The sequence below is a fragment of the Salmo salar genome, chromosome ssa01 (assembly GCF_905237065.1).
Source record: "Salmo salar chromosome ssa01, Ssal_v3.1, whole genome shotgun sequence".
In the NCBI taxonomy this organism is placed as follows: Eukaryota; Metazoa; Chordata; class Actinopteri; order Salmoniformes; family Salmonidae; genus Salmo; species Salmo salar.
In genome coordinates, this window is record NC_059442.1 from 155,497,957 (window position 1) to 155,520,618 (window position 22,662).

At 47.4% G+C, this 22,662-nt stretch overlaps 1 protein-coding gene across 5 annotated transcripts in view; it reads left to right on the plus strand.

Annotated features, from left to right (window-relative positions):
• LOC106569503 (electrogenic sodium bicarbonate cotransporter 1) overlaps positions 1-22,662 on the plus strand; it is a 109,696-nt gene that overhangs the window by 84,036 nt on the left and 2,998 nt on the right. For 4 of the 5 annotated variants that reach the window (XM_014140925.2, XM_014140935.2, XM_014140909.2 and 1 more), the window contains 9 exons: positions 412-525; positions 1,891-2,052; positions 2,415-2,593; positions 4,429-4,501; positions 6,255-6,323; positions 6,604-6,777; positions 12,090-12,254; positions 13,039-13,141; positions 22,471-22,541. In XM_014140925.2, the coding sequence (XP_013996400.1) occupies positions 412-525; positions 1,891-2,052; positions 2,415-2,593; positions 4,429-4,501; positions 6,255-6,323; positions 6,604-6,777; positions 12,090-12,254; positions 13,039-13,141; positions 22,471-22,511 (1,080 nt within the window). In that variant the 3' untranslated portion in view covers positions 22,512-22,541. Of the gene's footprint in view, positions 1-411; positions 526-1,890; positions 2,053-2,414; positions 2,594-4,428; positions 4,502-6,254; positions 6,324-6,603; positions 6,778-12,089; positions 12,255-13,038; positions 13,142-22,470; positions 22,550-22,662 lie in introns of all 5 variants that reach the window. The other variant, XM_014140917.2, reaches the window with a different exon arrangement.

Below are 22,662 nucleotides of genomic sequence, written 5' to 3' on the forward strand. Positions count from 1 at the left end.
CACTTTTTTGTTTACTACATGATTCCATATATTTTATTTTATAGTTTTGATGTCTTCACTATTATTCTACAATGTAGAAAATAGTAAACATAAAGAAAAACCCTTGAATGAGTAGGTGTTCTAAAACTTTTGACAGGTAGTGTATATGTATGTGAAACGTCGAAAATTTGATTATTATGGTTAGCACACCCTGATTAGCTCAATGAGTAAAGGAACTACACAGGCCATAATGGGTTAGCTGAAAAACATTCTGCTCCACCTTAGAATTTTTTTTGTGTGACGTAAATTCAGTCTTTCCCTGGACGTAACATTGAAAAAGGGAAGTCCTTACTGTATTGCCTCAGCCAAAAGCTTTGCCTAACTATCAACTGTCAAAATCAACATGATGTTCCAACCCCTATTGTACCGTAGGTGAGGAAGCTGATCAGTGATTTTGCCATCATCCTGACTATTGTTATCTTCTGCGGAGTGGATGCCTTTGTCGGAGTGGACACACCCAAGCTCATCGTGCCAACTGAATTCAAGGTGAGAACCTGGGTGGATTTCAGTAGTATTGAGACTGGCCTTGTTCTAAAACTTTGACCTTGTATAATGTCCACAATCCTGTGTTTTTATTTTGTTCTATAGTGCACAGTTTCACACATGCATTGACGTTAGTAATAAGGCTTTAAATTCAAATACAAGCAAAGGAGTATGTATTATACTCTGGTCCAGGTTTTGATTGAAGTGCTATCATTTTCTAGAATTACACAACAGGGACTGGTGTATCAATCTGATCTCTGCCTGAACAATGCTGCCTTGTCTTAGGCAGACATAAAGTCTTTGTAATCATTGTTATAAAGTCTTGTATAATCCAGTGTACTACTGCCCGAGATCCGGAAACTCAGACACAGAACCAGTCACTGAGCTTATTACCTTATCTTAGTTTACCTTACTTCACTGGGGCCTAGGCTGTCTCGAGTGATGGAGGGCCTAGGCTGTCTCGAGTGATGGAGGGCCTAGGCTGTCTCGGGTGGTGGAGGGCCTAGGCTGTCTCGAGTGATGGAGGGCCTAGGCTGTCTCGGGTGGTGGAGGGCCTAGGCTGTCTCGGGTGGTGGAGGGCCTAGGCTGTCTCGGGTGGTGGAGGGCCTAGGCTGTCTCGGGTGGTGGAGGGCCTAGGCTGTCTCGGGTGGTGGAGGGCCTAGGCTGTCTCGGGTGGTGGAGGGCCTAGGCTGTCTCGAGTGGGGGAGGGCCTAGGCTGTCTCGGGTGGTGGAGGGCCTAGGCTGTCTCGGGTGGTAGAGGGCCTAGGCTGTCTCGAGTGATGGAGGGCCTAGGCTGTCTCGAGTGGTGGAGGGAGTGTGGGTGAGGAGGGCTGAAGTATCGGTTCTGAAGTTAACCGCCCTGTTCTGCTCCAATCCCCCCCAACTGGAAGCCTCTTCCCCAGAGTAAAAAATATGTATCACATTCTGCACATGTGTTTCTTGACCTCTACTTTACGCACACATTTTTGTGGTCACCCTCCCTTCACATTTCTTACTGTCAATTGTGAGAACAGAGTAAGTAGCCTGTTCTCTGGGCAGCCGAACAGTAGAGTAGAGAATCCTGCACATGCGCCGATGCTTAGGATTTTTTGGCTATTCGGAAGAGGGTTTGGAAGAATTCGGAAACTGCAGCCACTCAGTTTTTTAAATGAGGGGAAACTTTTTAGGTTATTGTCTGGGCAACCGTAATATAAAATATATTCCATGAGTTAGTATAATGTTATAACAACAAAATGACATTTCTAACAACATCCTGCAACCATGAATGTTTACTTGGCAAGTATGATGTGTATCTGTTGTCTTGTGTGTTTATCCACCCTGACCGACTATATAACTGACTGGCTGTGTCTCTCTGCTCCTGGTCCCCAGCCCACCAGCCCCAACCGTGGCTGGTTCGTGCCCCCATTTGGAGGGAACCCGTGGTGGGTTTATCTGGCAGCAGCCCTCCCTGCTCTCCTGGTCACCATACTGGTGTTCATGGACCAGCAGATCACCGCCGTCATCGTGAACAGGAAGGAGCACAAACTTAAGGTGGGGGGGGGGGGATGGCGGGCGGATAGGATGGAGGGGAAAGGGAGGGGTGGATGTAGAGGAAGGGAGGATGGGAGGGATGGAAGGGGAACATTGTGGGATGAAGGGCCTCTGGGTCAGAGGGGTAAGGAGATGAGATAAGATAATGTCTTAAGATAAGAGAATGAGGCACAGCAGAAGAGGGAAGAAATGGCTTTAGGGGGTAGGTGAAGAGGGGTAGAGACTGAAATGGGAGTTCTGGGGGTGTTTTTCAACACTTTGTATTGGATGTTACATCAATAGTAACTTGTTTAAGGAACTAGACTCTGTTTGCTTGTGGTTAGCGGTTACTGAGACACCTTCTTCTCTCCTGGTCCTCACAGAAAGGGGCAGGTTACCATTTGGACCTGTTCTGGGTAGCAATACTACTGATCGTTTGTTCCTTCATGGGCCTGCCCTGGTACGTAGCTGCTACTGTCATCTCCATCGCCCACATCGACTCTCTGAAGATGGAGACCCAGTGCTCTGCCCCTGGGGAGCAACCCAAGTTCCTGGGTGTCAGGTGGGTGAGCGGGGAGGGAGGTGGGGAGGAGGGGAGGGAGGGTGGGAGGGAGAGAGGAGGGAGTTGGGAGGTAAGCGAGGATCAGTGGAGCGAAGAGAGTTATCAGAGCAGAACGATTCCTGTCTCTTTCACATGCAGCCTACAAAGGCCTTAGTTTCACTTTGTTGCCATTCCCACACAATGGTATTTATTTTTTATTTATTTTTAATTGCTACATGACATTTTACAATCCCCTAGACAGGGCTCTAAAGTGACACAAATTTGATCGCAAAAGTAGTTTTATTTTGGGAGCACTGTGCGTCTAGAAAAAATATCTCCCAGATAATGGCATAATTGTTGTAATAATAAGGTTTCACTATACCGTTGTTTCCGAGTGCCCTAGAGTAAAAACACGAAGCCGCTAGATCTGCACTATCATCTAGGATTGATGTGCATTTCCGGAAATACACTAGTGTCTCCCGTGGACCGGCTCATACATAAAGCATCCTCCATTCAGGCTGCAAAGGCATCATTTTCCTCCTTAACTAGCTCTAATGGTGAGCTGCCATAAAAAACATATACTGTCTTAATAAAACAACATTTTCTACCACCATTTTCATATTTTCTGACAACTTAGGATATTGCACACAGCATTCAGCCAAGGGTGTGCAACGTCCTAAGTTGTCCGAAAATACTAAAATGGTTAAAATATCTGACCCATATGGCGCAACATTTTTACCTTCTTCCTATAGCGGATCGCCGAGACTGCATTTTATATTCAAAATTCATAAACCATTGTAACGTGGGTCGTCTAAAGGAGACAAAGGTGCGGCGTGTGAAGTGCTCATATTTACTTTTAATGAATATACTTAAACAAAACAACTGAAACCAGTTCCGTCAGGTGACATACACAAAACAGAAAACAACTACCCACCAAACCCAGGAAGAAAAACCCCTACTTAAATATGATCTCCAATCAGAGGCAACGAGGATCAGCTGCCTCCAATTAGAGATCAGCCCAAACAATCCCAACATAGAAATCGAAAAACTAGAACTTAAACATAGAAATAAAAAATATAGAACAACCCAAAACACCCCCTGTCACGCCCTGACCTACTCTACTATAGAAAATTACATCTTACTAGGATCAGGACGTGACAACCATGTCATGGGCCATTCGAAAACTACTTGCGTGTCGTTAACCATTTGTTTACACTTAAGTCATGTTACATCATTGGCTAGCTCGCTAATAACCTGGTGACTACCTATATCCAACATTTAGGGGCAGAGAAAGGAAAAGGGATAGTTTCTTCAGGAGACCAATGATTATAGCAATTGATTGAATGAGATCTCTTGCATGTAGTCATCACAAACCTGACGTTTTTAAAGAGATAGTGTGCAATTTTACACAGTGCTTTTAGACAATGTAGAAACCTAGTATACGACAATTGACTTTGTAATTTCAGTGACAGGTATAAGTATAAACATTTGTGCTTTTATAATAAACAAACGTCTTTACAGTGTTAAATATTCATTTCTAGGCCACAACATGAGCTTTAAAAGTAGCTAGAATTCATATAGGTCTAATATAAGATTTATCTCAATCAACAACAAAAACATTTCATCGTATATTCTGGTGCTGCTAAATTTCATGTGGTGCTCCCAACTCTTACAAGTTGGGAGCACCAGTGCTAAAAACTGATAATTTAGAGCCCTTCCCATAGCACTAAATGAACATGTTGAAGTTATTTGATTGTCACATCAGAACAGTGGTCAATAGTTTGGACAGAAAAGTTAGTAAACTGACTGTGGTGTCTGTACAATGTGATGTGATGAACTATGCTTTCTTACCTCAGAGAGCAGAGAGTGACCGGTGTCTTTGTCTTCGTTCTGACTGGACTGTCTGTCTTCATGGCTCCCATCCTCAAGGTAACACTTCAAACACCTGTTCCCTTTAAATCTGCCTATTAATTTCCCTTAAATCTATAATAATATATGCCATTTAGCAGACACTTTTATCCAAGGGGATTTACAGTAGTACTTGCATACATTATCATATGTGTGGTCCCAGCAGGAATCTAACCCACAATCCTGGTGTTGCTCTAGCTACCAACTAAGTTACACAGGACCACAAATCGACATGGTCATTCCCTTTAAATCTTACTGGATTACTGTCCTCCCCTTTAAGTGGAAAATCCCATCACTCATTCAAATTGTGAAATATTGTAGTCATCCAATTAGTGAGTGGCCTAATTGAGGTGATGTGAAATAAACATGTTCATCATCGGGGCTTAGGCTCAGTTTGCAGCTCAGTGAGTAGGTTAGTCAGGTTTCTGGTTCTCTTGTTAATCTGACCATCATAAATATAAAAGCTGTCATTGTCATTACAGTGAGTGGGAATGGTCCTCCCCCTTGTGGACACTTTAGGGTAGTAGAAATGATGAGGCCGCCTGTGCTCTTCAAAGGTCCTTTCTATAAAATAGTGTTAGTCCCAGGTGCGTAGGTATCAAAACTAGGAATACTTAGATGGAAACCTGCACGCTGGTGAAAATAAAGATCCAAACCTGATGCTTAAATACAAAAATCAAAATTATTTTATTTGGTCATCATGATGCCAAAAAGGGGAAAAACAAAATATAAATGTTTTGGCAGAAATTACACAATCAGTGTAATAGGTAGGCACCCACACCTGGCTTCTGTTTAAATAATAATTACATATGTCACATGATCAAGAAAGAAAATCAGAACACCTATAAATCAGTACCTAGTACAAGTGGCGCAGCGGTCTAAGGCACTGCATCTCAGACACCCTGGTTCAATTCCAGGCTGTATCACAACCAGCTGTGATTGGGAGTCGCATAGGGCGGTGCACAATTGGCCCAGCGTCGGACGACGCGCCTGGTTAAATAAAGGTTACATTTCAATAAAATATAAAAATAAAAGTACAATAGAATGCATGATCTATGCATTATGTATATAATATACATTAGCGGACAGCGAAACATCATCATGTGAACATTTCATCAGAATAAAGAAGACATGAAAGTAATGGCTCGACAAGACAAGAATAGAGAGCTAGAGACGACAAGCTACTACCTGGGGGATATCTCTATCTCTAATGAAGATCAGATCTTAAGCTTCTACTCTAGTACACTCTAGTAACAGCACATTCTATCAGATCTGTTCAGAGGTCAGCCACATGACAGGTCGTCTCTAGTAACAGCACATTCTAGTAATGCCAGATAAGGTGCTTTGGCCATGTCGACAGACTGCTATTTTAGGCTGGTTCTGACTGTAAATGCATTGATCACCTACGTAGAATAAATGTGTGTGTTGTTTTGTTATACAGCACGTTATTTAGTACAAGCTAACGACATACACCAAAAAGGTTAACGAGGTGCAGATTAACAGACTATAAACTTCAAAACATTAGAAGGTAGCACACCCTGTCTATGTGTATGTATATCCCAGTGATTCATTGGAGAGTTAACGATGCAACATGTCGTCAAAAGTTATTTGTCTCTCACCGTTGTTATTGAAAACAGGGTTAATTAACCCTAACTTCATATCAGCCCTAAAAAATAGTAAAAGGGAGGAATGCTGTTTTTTGGTTATTATTTCTGTGGAAATACAACCTCTATTACCTTTCTCTCGTTCACCCATTCCTGTTCTGTCTTCCCAGTTCATCCCTATGCCCGTGCTCTATGGCGTGTTCCTCTACATGGGCGTGGCTTCTCTCAACGGTGTCCAGGTGAGTGACTCTGACCCAAAATGCAGTCTGAAATTCTAGGCGTTAGTGATATTAGTCCACTGCTAACCAACATGGTACACCAGTCGCATCCACTCCCATGTATCTGGGCCTTACCTCTGTACAACTGTAAGTCAAAGAACACTCAGATAGAGCCAAAATGGAGTCTGTAACTCTATGCCGATTAGTTATTAGCCCATCAATAATATTGTCTGCGATGCCAGTCGCATCCCCACCCCATGTATCCTGGCCTTACTTCTGTACGACTGTGTCTGTCCATCAGTTCTTGGACCGGCTGCAGCTGCTCCTGATGCCAGCCAAGCACCAGCCTGACCTGATATACTTGCGCCACGTTCCCCAGCGTCGTATCCACCTGTTCACCTTCATACAGGCCCTCTGCCTTGCCCTCCTCTGGGTCCTCAAGTCCACTGTCGCTGCAATCATCTTCCCTGTCATGGTAAGACTTAAGCATGCGACACACGTGCACACACACACACGTGCACACACACACACACACACACACACACACAAAAGTTTATTTGTCACATGCGCCGAATACAACGGGTGTAGAGTAGACTTAACCGGGATATGCTTATGAGCCCTTCCCGACGATGCAGAGTTAAAAAAAAGTACCACCAGGAATAAAATCCACAGAAATGGAGCTATATACAGGAAGTACCAGTACCAGTACCAGATAAATGTGCAGGGGTAATAGCTATATACAGGAGGTACCAGTACTAGATCAATGTGCAAGGGTGCGAGGTATTTGAGGTATAATGTACATGAAGGCATGGTTAAGTGACTAGGCATCATAATAGATAATAATAAGAGTAAAATAAAGAACAGAGTAGCAGCAGCATATGAAGGTAAAAGTGTGTGTGTTTGTGTTGTCGGTATGTTTGTGTGTGTGTGCGTATGTAGTGAATGTGTGAGGGTTTTGTGTGAGGGTGTCAGTGTAGTGTGTGTGCATATAGTGTGTATATAAATGTATCGTTTTGTGAATGTGCATAGAGTCCGTGCAGACAGTCCGGGTAACCATTAATTAACTTCTGACCAGTGCTTGACTTGGGCCGGAGCTGATCGGAACGTAGTACCGGCACATTTCTGGGTAATTGCGTACCGGCTCCTCTATAAAAACAAAGTAGCCTATCTCTGGCCCAGATTCACACACAAGGTAAAAAAGGTTGATCAAAGCGGAATGAAGGCTGGATCTTCATTGAATAGTAATGGAGAATGGGCATTCATTTACTGATTCCGCTTTGTTTCAGTTTATTTACTGCTAGTCTGTGAATCTGTGTGTGACAGTAGGCTGTTTGAGATTTCGCAAGCCTGAATGGCATGATGCACTGTGCCAAGTCGTCAAATTAGGGTTTGTAAGTAAGGTCATGGAAATTAGTTTCATAATTGTTGTTAATGTAATTCATGTAAGCACACTTTTAAATAAGATCAGTCAATAATAAAACTACATATCAGCCATTATCGGAATGACCCTTCACATGTCTGTGGTGCTGCATGTGTACCAGTGTGAGTGGGCCTGTCACGTCCTGACCATAGAAAGATTTTATTTTCTATGGTAGAGTAGGTCAGGGCGTGACAGGAGGTTTTGTCTAGTTTAGATTTTCTATGTTGGGTGGTTCTAGTTTCTGTATTTCTATGTTGGCGCACTGGAGATCTGGAGCGTAGAGCTGGCACAACCCGTCCTGGCTGAATGTTCACTTTAGCCCGGCACGTGCAGGCGCTGGCACAGGACGCACTGGAGATACGGTGCGCATCACTGCATAACATGGTGCCTGTCTGGTCACGCGCTCCCTAAAGCGAGTGCGTCCACAGTCCGGAGCCTCCTGAGACGGCCTACAGTCCGGAGCCTCCTGAGACGGCCTACAGTCCGGAGCCTCCTGAGACGGCCTACAGTCCGGAGCCTCCTGAGACGGCCTACAGTCCGGAGCCTCCTGAGACGGCCTACAGTCCGGAGCCTCCTGAGACGGCCTACAGTCCGGAGCCTCCTGAGACGGCCTACAGTCCGGAGCCTCCTGAGACGGCCTACAGTCCGGAGCCTCCTGAGACGGCCTACAGTCCGGAGCCTCCTGAGACGGCCTACAGTCCGGAGCCTCCTGAGACGGCCTACAGTCCGGAGCCTCCTGAGACGGCCTACAGTCCGGAGCCTCCTGAGACGGCCTACAGTCCGGAGCCTCTTGAGACGGCCTACAGTCCGGAGCCTCCTGAGACGGCCTACAGTCCGGAGCCTCCTGAGACGGCCTACAGTCCGGAGCCTCCTGAGACGGCCTACAGTCCGGAGCCTCCTGAGACGGCCTACAGTCCGGAGCCTCCTGAGACGGCCTACAGTCCGGAGCCTCCTGAGACGGCCTACAGTCCGGAGCCTCCTGAGACGGCCTACAGTCCGGAGCCTCCTGAGACGGCCTACAGTCCGGAGCCTCCTGAGACGGCCTACAGTCCGGAGCCTCCTGAGACGGCCTACAGTCCGGAGCCTCCTGAGACGGCCTACAGTCCGGAGCCTCCTGAGACGGCCTACAGTCCGGAGCCTCCTGAGACGGCCTACAGTCCGGAGCCTCCTGAGACGGCCTACAGTCCGGAGCCTCCTGAGACGGCCTACAGTCCGGAGCCTCCTGAGACGGCCTACAGTCCGGAGCCTCCTGAGACGGCCTACAGTCCGGAGCCTCCTGAGACGGCCTACAGTCCGGAGCCTCCTGAGACGGCCTACAGTCCGGAGCCTCTTGAGACGGCCTACAGTCCGGAGCCTCCTGAGACGGCCTACAGTCCGGTGCCTCCTGAGACGGCCTACAGTCCGGAGCCTCCTGAGACGGCCTACAGTCCGGAGCCTCCTGAGACGGCCTACAGTCCGGAGCCTCCTGAGACGGCCTACAGTCCGGAGCCTCCTGAGACGGCCTACAGTCCGGAGCCTCCTGAGACGGCCTACAGTCCGGAGCCTCCTGAGACGGCCTACAGTCCGGAGCCTCCTGAGACGGCCTACAGTCCGGAGCCTCCTGAGACGGCCTACAGTCCGGAGCCTCCTGAGACGGCCTACAGTCCGGAGCCTCTTGAGACGGCCTACAGTCCGGAGCCTCCTGAGACGGCCTACAGTCCGGAGCCTCCAACATTCTAAGAGTAGTCTAATTGACAACTAACTTACTGTGCATAGATCTCCCCTGAAACATTCATATTTGAGCCTTATATATTGAAGTAGCCGACCTTATCCATTTGATCCCAGATTTATTGAATGAGAGAATCATTTTAAAAAGACAAAAGTATTTGGATGTATTGTTACAATATTTTATATCTAGTGTGGCAACCATCCTCCAGGATAGTTACTGGGTGTGCAGGCTTTTGTTCAAGCCCTGGTCTAACCCCATTGTAGCCTTAATATCAGCTGCTCGATATGACCTTGAGAAGCGGACTTGGGTGTTTCAGGGCTGGATCAAAAGCCAAGCCTGCACACCCAGGTGCTCTCCTAATGGAGGGTTGACCACATGTTGACAACATGTGACTAACAGTGCATTTCTATGTGGGGGGCTAAGTGCCTTGGTCAATGGCAGGAGGTGGTAGGTCTACATGGGATCAGACACAGCAGCTTTCCAGTGTCAATAATGCTTATGTTTTCATGTAGGCTATAATACTAGCCATGAACTTTTGGTTAAAGGTCATACAGAGGTCATGGAAAAGGTGTATGAACCCTTAACAGTGAATATTCAGAGGTCTCTATAGCATAATGTAATTTAGAATTTCTGTGAACTTAGTCTAATGGACAGACTAGGAGCTCGGCCCCTGTGATGTACTGGGCTGTCTGTACCACCCTCAGTAGAGCTTTGTGGTCTGGTGGTGCATTTGCCATACCAAGCGGTGATACAGCCAGTCAAGATGCTCTCGATGGAGCAGATGTAGAACCTTTTGAGGATCCGAGGGCCCATGCCAAATCTTTTCACTCTCTGGAGGGGGAAGAGGCACTGTTGTGCCCTCTTCACGACTGTGTGGGGTGGTCCAAGGAACTTGAATCTCTCAACCCTCCACTACTGCCCTGTCAATGTGGATGGGGGCATGCTCTCCCCTCTTTCTCCTGTAGTCCACGGTAGTCCTTTGTCTTCCTAATGTTGAAGGAGAGGTTGTTGTCATTGCACCACACTGCCAAGTCTCTGACCTCCTCCCTGTAGGCTCTCATTGCCATTGGTGATCAGGCCAGCCACTGTCGTGTCTTCAGCAAACTTGATGATGGTGTTGGAGTCTTGCGTGGCCACACAGTCATGGGTAAACAGACTAAGGACACACCCTTGAGGGGGCCGCGTGTTGAGGGTCCACGTAGCAGAGGTGTTGTTGCCTACACTCACCACCTGGGAGAGTCCCGTCAGGAAGTCCAGGAACCAGTTACAGAGGGATGTGTTCAGTCCCAAGGTCCCCAGCTTGGTAATGAGCTTGGAGGGAACTATGGTGTTGAACGCTGAGCTGTAGTCTATGTACAGCATTCTCACATAGCTATTTCCCCTCTTGTCCAGGTGCGAGAGGGCACTGTGAAGTGCAGTTGAGATTGCGTTATCTGTGGATCTGTGTGATCTTAGGGCAATATGCGAATTGAAGTGAGTCCAGGGTGTCTGGGATGATAGTGTTGATTTTTGTCATGACCAGCCTTTCAAAGCACTTCATAATTACAGATGTGAGTGCTACATGTCGATGGTCCTGGTTACCTTGGAGTCCTTGGGAACAGGGACAATGGTGGTCAGATTAAAACATGTTGCGATTACAAACTGGGACACGTGGAGATTGAAAATGTCAACTTGTTTAAAAGTTTTACATCGGCCATGGAGAGCGAGATCACACAGTCATCCGGAACAACAGGACTCAATATTGTTTTCCTTGAAGCGAGCATAAAATGCATTTAGCTCGTTTTGGAGTTCTGCATCACTGGGCATCTCAAGGCTGGGTTTCCCTTTGTAATCCGTTATCGTTTGCTAGCCCTGCCACATACAGTACGTTTAGCATTGAAGCCGTTGTAATAGAATTCCACCTTCCTTCTATATTGTTCTTTTGCATGTTTGATGTCTGATCAGAGGTCGTAGCAGATTTCTATGTATGCGTCCATGTTCGTGTCCCCTTTCTTGTAAGCAATAGCTCTACCCTTTAGTCCAGCGAGGATATTGCCTGTAATCCATGTTTTTTGGTTTGGATACGTTTGTATAGTCACTGTGGGGATGACATCATCTATGCACTTATTGATGAAGCCTGTGAGTGATGTGGTAAACTCCTCAATGCTATCGGATGAATCCTGGAACATATCCCAGTCTGTACTCCCAGTCTTGTAGCCTCGCGTCTGCTTCATCGGATCACTTCCGTATTGAATGCGTCACTGGTACTTCCTGTTTGAGCTTTTGTTTGTAAACAGGAAGCAGGTTAATAGAGTAATGGTTAGATTTGCCAAAGGGAGGGTGAGGGAGGGCCTTATATGTGTTTCTGTGGGGAGAATAAAAGTGGTTTAGAGTTTTAGTACCCCTAGGCATGCACAGACACACATTCACAGGTACGTGTGTGAGAGTCCGACATACACAAACAAGTACACCTACAAGATGAAATGTACCAAGGAGCCAATAATAAACCATTCAAACACGTACAATACAGCAGTGACACATTCACTAAAACAGTATGGAAACCGTTACTAACAGACACAAACACACGATACTATACAATGCATCCAGCCACGTGCCCACCAACACAGTATATAGTAGCCATTATCTATCCCCACTGACGCGTCTGTGTCCGTCTCTCCAGATCTTGGCCCTGGTGGCAGTCAGAAAGGCCATGGACTACATCTTCTCCCAGCAAGATCTCAGCTACCTGGACGACGTCATCCCAGAGAAAGACAAGAAGAAGAAGGAGGATGAGAAGAGGAAGAAGAAACAGAAGAAAGGAAGCATCGACAGTGAAATCGATTTTGTAAGTCATTTTGAGGCTTTATTGAAAGTGGATCAGTCTGCTTGATTTCATGTGTTTCCCCCAAGGGATCTACCTTGTAGTAGTAGTAGTAGTAGTAACAGTAGCAGTAGTAGTAACAGTAGCAGTAGTAGTAACAGTAGTAGTAACAGTAACAGTAGTAGTAACAGTAGTAGTAGTAGTAACAGTAACAGTAGTAGTAACAGTAGCAGTAGTAGTAACAGTAGTAGTAACAGCAGCATGTTACTTTTTGTAGAACACTAGCACACTTAACTCATGACCTGTCCTCCCTCCTAACAGTCACACCACTCCTCCTATCCGAAACTATCCCTTCTGTGAACACTGTTCTCCAAATGAGAACTGGCTAACACTTTATGTTACGGTACTGAAATGAACACTGTCTGTCTGTCTGAGCACTGTCTTTTCCTACAGACATACATACGGTACAGATATCACCAGGTATTTGTGTAGAAACTACATTGTAAAATGATAATTACACAGCATGGATGACATTATGATTTACTTGTTTGTTTCTTTAAACGGCACACCACTGGACGCCATTACAGTAGATACATGGGTCGTATTCATTAGGTACCAAACAGAAGCAAACGCAATGAAACAGGGAGGGACTACAGTACCTGAACTTATTTTGATTTTGATTTTCCATTGCAAAATGATTTGCTATAGTGTGCCCTAATGAATATGACCCAGGTAGTTAGTTGCCAATATGTTAAATGAGTTGAAGTAAGTAGCAGAAAGTATAGCCATTGTTATTCTCTCCCTCCAGCCCCCTGAGTACCCCTACAATGACAAAATCCCCAGTATTAAAATCTCCATGGATATAATGGAGACGGAGCCCATGTTGGGGAATAAGGATAAGGCCTCGGACAGTGAGTACAACAAGACTGCATGGGGTCTCGTACCCACAACTGCACGGGGCTTAGAGCCTTTTTACACTACACTTCTTTGACGACACATACCAGTTCCACAACACATATTTTGTAGTGTAAAGAGACAGATCTAGATTCAAATCTCTTTTCCAAGCCACCTCTTTAGGTAGTGTTGGACACTTCTGCACCACATACCCCCCTCTGAGGGGTATAGTGTAAAGACAATGGGAGAATCTCAATTGCATACTCCTCGCCTCCTTCTCAAAACCCATTAGATAAGAAAGCCAGAGGTCCGTCCCCTCTGACCTTCTCCTCCAATGGGTTTTGAGAAGGAGGCGAGGAGAGAGGACGCAAGGAATATGCAATTGAGATTCTCCCAATGGCTCTCTGACGCTAATTACCATTATACCAGTAGAGTAGACAGCATTTGTTGTCAGCCAAGACTTTTAAAAGGTCCACACATTTGTGAATCTTTTCATTAATCAAGTGTGCAACAGTATGTGCAATATGGTTTAGATAACAAACTCCTGTATAGTTTGAATAGCTATCCTTCTTTTGTTTGTCTCTGTACTGTGTATTTACGGTATGCTAATAACTGCACAGATGGGTAAAGTAAGGATAGTGTAAACAGGAAAGTTGCACATCTGTGGTGAAGAGAAAGAGGTCTTACTACACATATTTACGTATTATGTGTAAAATCAGTCTTAATGAGTGCTGCTAAGGCCTTCTTGGAAAGTTTATCTTACCTTCTTGCCTCCTTCCCCTCTGTCTCTATTTGTCTCGCTCACTCTGTCTCTTCTCTCTCGCTCTTTCTCGCTCTTTTTTTCTCTGTCTGTTTTTGTACTGTGCCTTCAGAAGTTATTCAGACCCCTTGACTTTTTCCACATTTTGTTAGGTTACAGCCTTATTCAAAAATGTATAATTTTTTTTTTTTTTAAATGTCTCATCAATCTACACACAATACCCCATAATGACAACCCCCCCCCCCCAAAAAAAAAGAAATATAACATTTACATATGTATTCAGACCTTTTAATCAGTATTTTGTTGAAGCACCTTTGGCAGCGATTACAGCCTCAAATCTTCTTGGGTAGGACTCTACAAGCTTGGCACACCTGTATTTGGGGAGTTTCTCCCATTCTTCTGTGCAGATCCTCTCAAGCTCTATCCGGTTGGATGGGGAGCGTTGCTGCATAGCTATTTTCAGGTCTCTCCAGAGATGTTTGATTGGGTTCAAGTCCGGCCTCTGGCTGGGCCACTCAAGGGCATTCAGAGACTTGTCTCGAAGCCACTCCTACATTATCTTGGCTGTATGCTTAGGGTTGTTGTCCTGTTGGAAGGTGAGCCCTCGCCCCCCAGTCTGAGGTCCTGAGCGCACTGGAGCAGGTTTTCATCAAGGATCTCTCTGTACTTTGCGCCATTCATCTTTGCCTCAATCCTGACTAGTTTCCCAGTCCCTGAAAAACATCCCCACAGCAAGATGCTGCCACCCCCATGCTTCACCGTAGGGAAGGTGCCAGGTTTCCTCCAGACGAGACGCTTGGCATTCAGGCCAAAGAGTTCAATCTTGGTTTCATTAGACCAGAGAATCTAATTTCTCATAGTCAGAGTCAATTTAGGTGCCTTTTGGCGAACTCCAAGCAGGCTGTCATGTGCCTTTTTACTGGCCACTCTACCATAAAGGCCTGATTGGTGGAGTGCTACAGAGATGGTTGTCCTTCTGGAAGGTTCTCCCATATCCACAGAGGAATTCTAGAGCGCTGTCAGAGTGACCATTGGGTTCTTGGTCACCTCCCTGACCAAAACCCTTCTCCCCTGATTGCTCAGTTTGGTTGGGCTGCCAGCTCTAGGAAGAGTCTTGGTGGTTCCAAACTTCTTCCATTTAAGAGTGGAGGCCACTGTGTTCTTTGGGATCTTCAATGCTGCAGAAATGTTTTGGTACCCTTCCCCAGATCTGTGCCTCAACACAATCCTGTCTCTGAGCTCTACGGACAATTCCTTTGACCTTATGGCTTGGTTTATGCATGTCCAATCAATTGAATTGACCACGGGTGGACTCCAATCAAGTTGTAGAAACATCGCAAAGATGATTAATAGATACAGGATGCACCTGAGCTCAATTTCGAGTCTCATTGTCACGACTTCCGCCGAAGTCGGTCCCTCTCCTTGTTTGGGCGGTGTTCGGCGGTCGCCGTCACCGCCCTTCTAGCCATGTCTGATCCATTTTTCATTTTCCATTGGTTTTGTCTTGTCTTACATCACACCTGGTTCCAATCTCATCAATTACATGTTGTGTATTTAACCCTCTGTTTCCTCTCATGTCCTTGTCGGTGATTGTTTGTTTGTATGTGATGTGCAAGTTTTGGTTTTCGGAGTTTTGTGAGCACTTATTAAACGACTCCGTTTATACCAAGTTCGTTCTCCTGCGCCTGACTTCCCTGCCACCAGCACGCACCCATTACAGAATCACCGACCCGAACTATGGAGTCAGCAGGAGAAGGTACCCCGGCCATTGAGGTGGAGGAGCGCGTCCAGGAGCGCGTCCAGGAGCATGCAGTACTACTTCACCATCTTGGTACCGCTATGGATCGCGTTGTCCGGACAATGGACCGATGGGAGAGACAGGGAGTTCTTCCAGCGCCTCCACCAGCACAACCAAGGTCTCTCTTGAGCACCCCTTTCCCACCTGAACCCAGTGGGATCCGTCTCTCCTTGCCCCAGGAGTACGATGGGGGGGCTGCGAACTGCCAGGGGTTCTTATTACAATTAGACCTCTATCTGGCCACCGTTCACCCGGCTCCATCGGGCCATGAGAGGGTGTCCGCCCTCGTCTCGTGCCTCACCGGGAGAGCCCTGGAGTGAGCCAACACCGTGTGGAGAGAGGGAGATGCGGCGTTGGACCAGTTTTAGGAGTTTACCTGCCGTTTCCGGGCAGTCTTTGACCACCCACCCGAGGGTAGAGCGGCGGGTGAGCGCCTCTACCATCTGAGGCAGGAGATGAGGAGCGCCCAGGAGTTTGCCCTGGAGTTTAGGACCCTGGCTGCCGGCGCGAGATGGAACAACAGGGCCCTGATCGACCATTACCGCTGCAGTCTGCACGAGGACGTCCATCGGGAGCTGGCCTGCAGAGACACCACCCTCACGTTGGACCAGCTGGTGGACCTGTCCATCCGACTTGACAACCTGCTGGCTACTTGTAGACATTCAGATCGGCGTCTGGTAGTTCCATCCTCCCGCACCCCCTCTCCGATACCTATGGAGCTGGGAGGGGCGGTGTGCAGGGAGACCGGAGGGGGTTCCCGCTCGTGCACCATCTATGGCCGCAGAGGTCACACTGCCGGTCGGTGCCGGGTTGGTTCCTCTGGGAGTCGAGGCAGCAGGCAGGGCGCTCTGGCATAACCCCAGGTGAGCCGGCACCATTCTCACCCAGAGTCCTCTGTTGCACAGATGTTTGTGTTTGTCACATTCCCTGAGTTTTCCCCCGCATTCCCAGCATAAGGCGCTAGTCGATTCAGGTGCAGTTTGGAATTTTATTGATAGTGCTTTAGCCCATAGTTTAGGGATCCCCATTGTTCCCGTGGATGTGCCATTCCCCGTTCACGCCTTAGATAGTCGACCGTTAGGGTCAGGGTTAATTAGGGAGGTCACCACGCCTTTGGGCATGGTGACGCAGGGGGGTCATACGGAGAGAATTAGTCTCTTCTTTATCGACTCACCTGCGTTTCCCGTGGTGCTGGGCCTACCATGGTTAGCTTGTCATAACCTCACTGTTTCTTGGCCACAGAGGGCTCTCTGGTGGTCGCAAGAGTGCTCAGGTAGGTTTTTAGGGGTTTGGGGGTTTCCGTTGGTGCTACTACGGTGGAGAGTCCAGACCAGGTTTCCACCGTGAGCATTCCCCCTGAATATGCCGATTTACAAAAAGAATTTGACTCAATTACCACCTCATCGACAGGCCGATTGTGTGATAGATCTCCTGGTAGATGCTGCACTTCCCAGGAGTCACGTGTATCCCCTCTCACAAGTGGAGACGGAGGCTATGGAAACATATGTCTCCGAATCCCTGCATCAGGGGTACATTCGGTCCTCCACTTTACCCACCTCCTCGAGTTTCTTTTTTGTGAAGAAGAAGGAGGGAGGTCTGCGCCTGTGTATTGACTATCGTGGTCTGAATCAGATCACTGTGAGGTATAGTTACCCGCTACCGCTCATAGCCACAGCAATAGAGTCAATGCACGGGGCGCACTTCTTGACTAAACTAGATCTCAGGAGCGCTTACAACCTGGTGCGTATCCGAGAGGGAGACGAGTGGAAGACGGCTTTCAGTACCACCTCTGGGCACTATTAGTACCTCGTCATGCCGTACGGGTTGATGAATGTGCCATCAGTCTTCCAAGCCTTTGTAGACGAGATTTTCAGAGACCTGCACGGGCAGGGTGTAGTGGTGTATATTGATGACATTTTGAAATACTCCGCTACACGCGCTGAGCATGTGTCCCTGGTGCGCGGAGTGCTTAGTCGCCTGCTGGAGCATGACCTGTACGTCAAGGCTGAGAAATGCCTGTTCTTCCAACAGTCCGTCTCCTTCCTAGGGTATCGCATTTCCACTTCAGGGGTGGAGATGGAGAGTGACCCCATTGCAGCTGTGCATAATTGGCCGACTCCCACCACGGTAAAGGAGGTGCAGCGGTTCTTAGGGTTTGCCAACTACTACCGGAGGTTTATCCGGGGTTTTGGTCAGGTAGCGGCTCCCATTACCTCACTGCTAAAGGGGGGCCTGGTGCGCTGGCAGTGGTCAGCTGAGGCGGACAGGGCTTTTAGTCACCTGAGGGCTCTGTTTACCTCGGCTCCCGTGTTGGCCCATCCGGATCCCTCTTTGGCGCTCATAGTGGAGGTGGACGCGTCCGAGGCTGGGATAGGAGCTGTGCTCTCTCAGCGCTCGGGTACGCCACCGAAGCTCCGCCCCTGTGCCTTCTTGAAGAAGCTTAGCCCGGCGGAGCGAAGGGACTATGATGTGGGGGACCGGGAGCTGTTGGCTGTCATAAAGGTCTTGAAGGCGTGGAGACATTGGCTTGAGGGGGCTAGACACCCTTTTCTCATCTGGACTAACCACCGCAATCTGGAGTACATCTGGGAGGCGAGGAGACTGAACCCTCGCCAGGCAAGGTGGGCCATGTTTTTCACCCGTTTTGTGTTTACCCTTTCCTACAGACCAGGCTCCCAGAACGTTAAGGCAGACGCATTGTCCTGGCCATATAACACAGAGGAGCGGCCCATAGATCCCACTCCCATACTCCCCACCTCTTGCCTGGTGGCGCCGGTAGTGTGGGAGCTGGACGCGGACATTGAGCAGGCGTTACGTGCAGAGCCCGCTCCCCTCCAGTATCCAGCTGGGCGTCTATACGTTCCGTCTGCTGTCCGCGACCGGCTGATCTATTGGGCCCACACGTCACCCTCCTCTGGTCATCCTGGGATCGGTCGGACGGTGCGCCGTCTTAGTGGGAAGTACTGGTGGCCCACTTTGGCCAAGGATGTGAGGGTTTATGTTTCCTCCTGCTCGGTGTGCGCCCAGTGTAAGGCTCCTAGGCACCTGCCCAGAGGTAAGTTACAACCCTTACCCATTCCACAACGGCCGTGGTCGCACCTGTCAGTAGATTTCCTGACCGATCTTCCTCCTTCACAGGGTAACTCCACGATCCTGGTCGTTGTGAAGTCCTGTCGTCTCCTACCTTTGCCCGGTCTCCCTACGGCCCTACAGACTGCGGAGGCCCTGTTTACACACGTCTTCCGGCACTACGGGGTGCCTGAGGATATAGTGTCTGATCGGGGTCCCCAGTTCACGTCGAGGGTCTGGAGGGCATTCATGGAACATCTGGGGGTCTCGGTCAGCCTTACCTCAGGTTTTCACCCCAAGAGTAACGGGCAGGTGGAGAGAGTTAACCAGGATGTGGGCAGGTTTCTGAGGTCATATTGCCAGGACCGGCTGGGGGAGAGGGCAGCGTTCGTGCCCTGGGCAGAGATGGCCCAGACCTCGCTCCGCCACTCCTCCACTAACCTCTCTCCCTTCCAGTGTGTATTGGGGTATCAGCCTGTTCTGGCTCCTTGGCATCAGAGTCAGACCGAGGCTCCTGCGGTGGACGACTGGTTCCGGCACCCATGTCCACCTTCAGCGCGCCGTGCTGCGCCAAAAAGTTGGCGCAGACCGTCACCGTTGTGAGGCGGACCGGGTCTGGCTCTCAACCCGAAACCTGCCCCTCCCTCTGCCCTGTTGGAAGCTGGGTCCGCGGTTTGTGGGGCCATTTAAAGTCCTGAGGAGAGTGAACGAGGTTTGTTATAGGTTACAGCTTCCCCCCGATTACCGTATTAACCCCTCGTTCCATGTGTCTCTCCTCAGGCCGGTGGTGGCTGGCCCGCTCCAGGAGTCTGAGGTGCGGGAGGTTCCTCCGCCCCATATTTATATTACATTTGATATTTTAGTCATTTAGCAGACGCTCTTATCCAGAGCGACTTACAGTAGTGAGTGCATACATTTCATTTCATGCATTTTTAAACAATTTTTTGTAAAAGAAAAAATTTGTACTGGCCCCCCATGGGAATCGAACCCACAACCCTGGCGTTACACACACCATGCTGGCGTTGCAAACACCATGCTCTACTAACTGAGCCACAGGGAAGACCTCTGGACATCGAGGGGGCCCCGGCATACTCCGTTCGTTCCATACTGGATTCGAGACTTCGGGCGAGGGGCCTTCAGTACCTCAAGGGCTTGGAGGGGTATGGTCCGGAGGAGAGATGCTGGGTTCCTGTGGAGGACGTATTGGATCCTTCAATGCTGCGAGAGTTCCATCGTCTCCATCCGGATCACCCTGCGGGTCGTCCCCGAGGTCGGTGTCGGGGGGGGTACTGTCATGACTTCCGCCGAAGTCGGTCCCTCTCCTTGTTCGGGCGGTGTTCGGTGGTCGACGTCACCGACCTTCTAGCCATCGCTGATCCATTTTTCATTTTCCATTGGTTTTTTCTTGTCTTACATCACACCTGGTTCCAATCTCATCAATTACATGTTGTGTATTTAACCCTCTGTTTCTCCTCGTGTCCTTGTCGGTGATTGTTTGTTTGTTTGTATGTGATATGCAAGTTATGTTCTGGTGCGCGACGGGTTTTGTACCCACTTTTATTATTTTGCATATTTTGGTTTTCTGAGTTTTGTGAGCACTTATTAAACGACTCCGTTTATACCAAGTTCGTTCTCCTGCGCCTGACTTCCCTGCCACCAGCACGCACCCATTACACTCATAGCAAAGGGTCTGAATACTACAGTTGAAGTCGGAAGTTTACATACACCTTAACCAAATACATTTAAAACTCAGCTTTCACAATTCCTGACATTTATTCCTAGTAAAAGTTCCCTGTCTTAGGTCAGTTAGGATCATCACTTTATTTTTAGAATGTGAAATGTCAGAATAATAGTAGAGAGAATGATTTATTTCAGCTTTTATTTCTTTCATCACATTCCCAGTGGGTCAGAAGTTTACATACACTGTAATAGTATTTGGTAGCATTGCCTTTAAATTGTTTAACTTGGGTCAAACGTTTCGGGTAGCCTTCCACAAGCTTCCCACAATAAGTTGGGTGCATTTTGGCCCATTCCTCCTGACAGAGCTGGTGTAACTGAATCAGGTTTGTAGGCCTCCTTGCTCGCACACACTTTTTCAGTTCTGCCCACAAATTTTCTATGGGATTGAGGTCAGGGCTTTGTGATGGCCACTCCAATACCTTGACTTTGTTTTCCTTAAGCCATTTTGCCACAACTTTGGAAGTATGCTTGGTGTCATTGTCCATTTGGAAGACCCATTTGCGACCAAGATTTAACTTCCTGACTGATGTCTTGAGATGTTGCTTCAATATATCCACAATTTTCCTCCTCATGATGCCATCTATTTTGAGAAGTGCACCAGTCCCTCCTGCAGCAAAGCACCCCCACAACATGATGCTGCCACCCCCGTGCTTTATCCCCATGTGCAGTTGCAAACCGTAGTCTGGCTTTTTTTATGCCGGTTTTTGAGCAGTGGCTTCTTCCTTGCTGAGCGACCTTTCAGGTTATGTTGATATAGGACTTGTTTTACTGTGGATATAAATACTTTTGTACCTGTTTCCTCCAGCATCTTCACAAGGTCCTTTGCTGTTGTTCTTGGATGGATTTGCATTTTTCGCACCAAAGTACGTTAATCTCTAGGAGACAGAATGCGTCTCTTTCCTGAGCGGTATGACGGCTGCGTGGTTCCATGGTATTTATACTTGCGTACTATTGTTTGTGCAGATGAACGTGGTACCTTCAGGCGTTTGGAAATTGCTCCCAAGAATGAACCAGACTTGTGGAGGTCTACAGTTTTTCTTGGCTGATTTTCTTTTGATTTTCCCATGATGTCAAGCACAGAGGCACTGAGTTTGAAGGTAGGCCTTGAAATACATCCACAGGTTCACCTCCAATTGACTCAAATTATGTCAATTAGCCTATCAGAAGCTTCTAAAGCCATGACATCATTTTCTGGAATTTTCCAAGCTGTTTAAGGCACAGTCAACTTAGTGTATGTAAACTTCTGACCCACTGGAATTGTGATACAGTGAATTATAAGTGAAATAATCTGTCTGTAAACAATTGTTGGAAAAATGACTTGTGTCATGCACAAAGTAGATGTCCTATCCGACCTGCTAAAACTATAGTTTGTTAACAAGAAATTTGTGGAGTGGTTGAAAAATGAGTTTTAATGACTTCCGACTTCAACTGTAAACTTCCAACTTCAACTGTATGTAATTAAGGTATTTGTGTTTTTTATTTGTATTACATTTGCAAAAATTTCTAAAACCTGTTTACGCTTTGTCTTTATGGGGTATTCTGTGTAGATTGAGGGTATCTTTAAAAAAAATCAATTTTAGAAGAAGTCTAATGTAACAAGGGGTCTAAATACTTTCCATGGGCACTGTATATATCTCTCTCTGTCGCTCCTTCTCCCTCTTCCCCTTTGTGAAGCTCTAACCTCATCTTTGAGTCTTGATCAGATCTCTCGCATTTCTCTGACTGCAGACATCCAGCTGTATTATGCACACTAATGCAGATGAGCTTACTTTTCTAATCCTTTCTTATTGTTCTATTTTCAGCTGCTTACAAATGCTTAATTAACAGCTGCTTCTACTGTGAAACATCATGGCTTTGCAACGCTTGCTCGAATTTTCCTCTTTTGCTGGACCTGGTCTGAATTTTGATGATATTTTGAGAGTGAATATTTAAGTGTCTGAAACATGTTAATGTTGTGTGTGTTTTGCCTTCTCTCTTAGGACCCCCGTCGTCTTTCCGTGACCAACACTCCCCATGTTGAGGACTACTTTGAACCCACTACTGTAGCAAGGTATCTGTGTGAGCAAGCCTGCGTGCCTTATTCTATACCCCCAGACACCCACAGATTACATAGTGTGACAATCAGTCATAGAGTATAGCGTGTCATGGTTGTTCAATCTCTCTACCTTCTC